We start from the raw sequence: 4,726 nt of genomic DNA, 5'->3' as shown, positions 1-4,726 counted from the left end.
TTGGGCTTCTACTATGGGGCGGCTTGGGGTTTCCACTATGGGGCGGCTTGGGCTTCTACTATGGGCCGGCTTGGGCTTCCACTATGGGCCGGCTTTGGGCTTCCACTATGGGCCAGCTTTGGGCTTCCACTATGGGCCGGCTTTGGGCTTTCACTATAGGCCGATTAGGGCTAACTTGGGCTTCCACTATGGGCCGGCTTGGGCTTCCACTATGGGCCGGCTTTGGGCTTCCACTATGGGCCAGCTTTGGGCTTCCACTATGGGCCGGCTTTGGGCTTTCACTATAGGCCGATTAGGGCTAACTTGGGCTTCCACTATGGGCCAGCTTTGGGCTTCCACTATGGGCCAGCTTTGGGCTTCCACTATGGGCCAGCTTTGGGCTTCCACTATGGGCCAGCTTTGGGCTTCCACTATGGGCCAGCTTTGGGCTTCCACTATGGGCCAGCTTTGGGCTTCCACTATGGGCCAGCTTTGGGCTTCCACTATGGGCCAGCTTTGGGCTTCCACTATGGGCCAGCTTTGGGCTTCCACTATGGGCCAGCTTTGGGCTTCCACTATGGGCCAGCTTTGGGCTTCCACTATGGGCCAGCTTTGGGCTTCCACTATGGGCCAGCTTTGGGCTTCCACTATGGGCCAGCTTTGGGCTTCCACTATGGGCCAGCTTTGGGCTTCCACTATGGGCCAGCTTTGGGCTTCCACTATGGGCCAGCTTTGGGCTTCCACTATGGGCCAGCTTTGGGCTTCCACTATGGGCCGGCTTTGGGCTTTCACTATAGGCCGATTAGGGCTAACTTGGGCTTCCACTATGGGCCGGCTTTGGGCTTCCACTATGGGCCGGCTTTGGGCTTCCACTATGGGCCGGCTTTGGGCTTCCACTATAGGCCGATTAGGGCTAACTTGGGCTTCCACTATGGGCCGGCTTGGGCTTCCACTATGGGCCGGCTTTGGGCTTCCACTATAGGCGGATTAGGGCTAGTTGAGCTTCGATTATGGGCCTAGTTGGGCTTCCACAATGGGCTAATTTGGGCTTCCACTATGGGCCGAAATGGGCTTCCACTATGGGCCGAAATGGGCTTCGGCAATGGGCCGATTGGGCTTCCACTATGGGCAGACATGGGCTACCACTATGGGCCGATTGGGCTCCACTATGGGCCGACTGGGCTTCCACTATGGGCCGACTGGGCTATGAGACCCAATGGGCTTCGATTATGGGCCTAGGTGGGCTAACTTGGGCTTCCACTATGGGCCTACATGGGCTTCCACTATGGGCCGACTTGGGCTTCCACTATGGGCCGACTTGGGCTTCCACTATGGGCCTACATGGGCTTCCACTATGGGCCGACTTGGGCTTCCATTATGGGCCTACATGGGCTTCCACTATGGGCCGACTTGGGCTTCCACTATGGGCCGAAATGGGCTTCGACTACGGGCCGGTTGGGCTTCCACTATTGGCCGGCTTGGGCTATGGGCGGATTTGGGCATCGATTATGGGCCTACTTGGGCTTCCACTATGGGCCGACTTGGGCTTTCACTATGGGCCAACATTGGGCTTCCACTATGGGCCGACATCGTATTCGATTATGGGCCTAGATGGGCTTCCACTATGGGTCGACTTGGGCTTGTGCTTCTACAATGGGCCGAATTGGGCTTTCACTATGGGCCGAATTGGGCTTGGGCTTCCACTATGCGCCTAATTGGGCTTCAACTATGAGCCGGCATTGCTTGGGCTTCCACTATGGGCCTACTTGGGCTTGGTCTTCAACTATGGATTGGCATGGGCTTCCACTACGGGCTGACTTGGGCTTCCACTATGGGCCGACCTGGGTTTCCACTATGGGCCGACTTGGGCGTCCAGTATGGGCCGCGTTGAGCTTCCATTATGGGCCGACTTGGGCTTCCACGATGGGCTTATTTTTGCTTCCACTATGGGAAACTGTTGAGAGTATTTGTTTTTTTTTGTTTGATACTATTTGTTTGAGATGGTTGTTATTTTAATTTATCTTTTTTGATGATATTCTATGACATCATTTATGATATGAACCAAAAAAACATTAATATACAATATACTTCAATCAAAATTATCTTTAATTCATGTCACATTGAAGAACTGTATTCTTCACAGTCTCTCGAAATCACAAGCCAATTTACAGATATCGATCCATTGCTTACATTTATAGGCTCAAAATCAGCACCACACAATTTATCAACATAATTACAAAGAATGAAAAATAGTTTAGCGTGTACACAAAATCCGTGCCAAATATTCAGTTGTTTAGCTGGAAATCTCAACGGACTTCACATCCGCGTTATTTTCTTCCGCCTTGGGCACCGTCACCGTCACCGTCCTCCATTGATGCCCTAATTTCCTCCATTTTCGCATCCTCTGGTAGCCGGAATCTCCTCTGGAGCTTTCCACTGCGTCGCTCGATCCGATGCCATTTCTCGTTTATGTCCTCTTTCTCGACGCTCCTTCCGCCGCTGATCTGAAGCACTTATCCATCTTCTATCTCAACTTTCACTTCCTCTTTCTTCAGCCCAGGCAGATCGACTTTCATTACATGAGCCTCCGGCGTCTCCTTCCAATCAACACGAGCGTTCATCAGATCAGAGGTATCAAGATGAAATAGAAGAGGAAAGTGAAAATCGAACGGATCTGAGAGATCGAAAGTGGCAAATGGATCGAAGATGCTGCTCCGTCGGCCACCGAAAAAGCTTGGAATCATCGACATCTTCTGAGGTTTAGTTGAAGAAATTGAAATGACGAGAAATTTGAAATCGAGAATTGGAAGCGCTTCGAATGAATTCCACGCGAAATTGTTGGTTTGGAGTTTCTGATTGGGGAAGAAATTGAAAGAGGCGAGTATTTATAGCGACTAGGCGGAGATTCTGGCTTTCTCCAGAAATTTCTTTGTGTTTTTATAAAATGAAAAATTAATAAAAATACCACTAAAGTTTTTAATTTGTCTAAAAAATAATCCCATCAAATTTTATATTTTCTCTACAGCTCTATTGAGTGAACTATTTGAAAGGATTTGACAACTCAAAAAATTGGAAGAATCCATTCTAACTCGTAAAGGTTAGATTTGGTTGTTCACCACTTTCGACTATAATCATTTCTTTCTTTTTCCTTTCTCTGGCTAGACCTCGATGCTTGTCACATGCTTAGATGAATCACCTGTTGTCAAACGCTCACTCACCTCGCCACCATTTCCTCCTTATTTCTTTCCCATTTCTTCTCGCTGGTTGCTAGTCATTCTTAGTTTAACCTTTTCTTCCTCGATAGTCATGCTACTCAATTGTTGGTCGTTTTAGTTCCTCCTCTCACTCGTTGGTTTTTCTCCTTCAATGCTCACCAGAGATAAATTGTTCCACTACTAGAGTTGCAATTGATCATTCTATGAATTCACTCACTAGTCGTTTTTTTCCCTCTGAATTAATTAGTCACAAGGTGTTCAATCTGGAGATCCAATTTGAATGAAACCCATAAATATATGAGTTGGGTTGGATTGCTCTCACGAATAAGCTTTATCAAGTTGAAGATCGTGAGATCCCACATCAGTAGGAAATGGGAACAAAACATTTCTTATAAGGATATGAAAACCTTTCCCTAGTAGACGCGTTTTAAAACTTGGAAGGAAAAATCAAAGAGGATAATTAGCGGTGAGCTTAGACGGTTACGAATGGTATCGATGCCAGATTATCAGGCAGTGTGCTAGCGAGAACGCTGAGCTCCTAATAGGATTGAAGATTGTGAGATCCAAAATTGGTTGGAGAGAGAAACGAAATATTGCTTATAAAGGTGAAAACCTCTAAACATGTTTGAAAACCCGAAAGGGTAAGCAAAAAAATTTCCTAAGCTCGATCTAAGGTTTGTTCTAAAATGGAATCTTCTAAATACGTAGGGTATGTCAAATTAGTAAGGCCCATAAAAAGAAGCCTATTGCATCAGAATTGGCCGAACGCCCAGAAGGTTCATTCGACGACGGAAGCGAGGATATTTCGAAAAAGAGAGAAACTTCCAGAGAAAACCAGAATCTTCACCAATCAGAAACTTCAAACCAGCAAATTATCCTCTGATAATCGTTGAGTTCAATCAAAGCGCTTCCGAATCTCGATTTCAAATCTCCGATTCAAGTCGTATATCAATTTCTTCAACTAAACCTCTGAAGATGTCGATGATTCCAAGCTTTTTCGGTGGCCGACGGAGCAGCATCTTCGATCCATTTGCCACATTCGATCTCTCAGATCCATTCGATTTTCACTTTCCTTCATCACTTTCATCTCACTTTCCGGAAATTGCTCGTGAAACTTCAGCTATGGTGAACGCTCATGTAGACTGGAAGGAGACGCCGGAGGCTCATGTTCTGAAAGCCGATCTGCCTGGACTGAAGAAAGAGGAAGTGAAAGTGGAGATAGAAGACGGAAAAGTGATTCAGATCAGCGGCGAAAGAAGAGTAGAGAAAGAAGAGAAGAACGAGAAATGGCATCGGATGGAGCGAAGCAGTGGAATGTTCCAGAGGAGATTCCGGCTGCCGGAAGATGCGAAAATGGAGAAAATTAGGGCATCTATGGATAACGGAGTACTGACTGTGACGGTGCCGAAGGCGGAAGAAAGGAAAATGGATGTGAAGTCCGTTTAGATTTCCGGCTGAAGGAATTAATCTTTGGAATTGTAATATGTGGTGTTTGTTACCTTTGGCGCCTTTTTTTTTTTTTTTTTTTATCA

At 46.8% G+C, this 4,726-nt stretch overlaps 1 protein-coding gene and 1 pseudogene across 1 annotated transcript; one reads left to right on the top strand and one right to left on the bottom strand.

Moving 5' to 3' along the window:
• Window positions 1-2,115: 2,115 nt before the first annotated feature.
• LOC111469513 lies at window positions 2,116-2,922 on the bottom strand (annotated as a pseudogene).
• Window positions 2,923-3,978: 1,056 nt separating this feature from the next.
• Window positions 3,979-4,713, top strand: LOC111469512 (18.5 kDa class I heat shock protein-like). The gene has a single exon (XM_023114808.1). It carries the CDS (start codon window positions 4,170-4,172, stop codon window positions 4,638-4,640), a length of 471 nt encoding a protein of 156 aa, XP_022970576.1. The 5' UTR covers window positions 3,979-4,169; the 3' UTR covers window positions 4,641-4,713.
• Window positions 4,714-4,726: the final 13 nt, after the last annotated feature.

This window comes from Cucurbita maxima, unplaced genomic scaffold, assembly GCF_002738345.1.
Source record: "Cucurbita maxima cultivar Rimu unplaced genomic scaffold, Cmax_1.0 Cma_Scf00040, whole genome shotgun sequence".
In the NCBI taxonomy this organism is placed as follows: domain Eukaryota; kingdom Viridiplantae; phylum Streptophyta; class Magnoliopsida; order Cucurbitales; family Cucurbitaceae; genus Cucurbita; species Cucurbita maxima.
Note: the sequence above shows the minus strand (reverse complement) of the source record. Positions and strands in the feature narration are given on the sequence as shown.

Bases quoted from the DNA above. Each gene is read 5' to 3' on its own strand.
- LOC111469512 (XM_023114808.1), top strand. From the start codon at position 4,170: ATGTCGATGATTCCAAGCTTTTTCGGTGGCCGACGGAGCAGCATCTTC.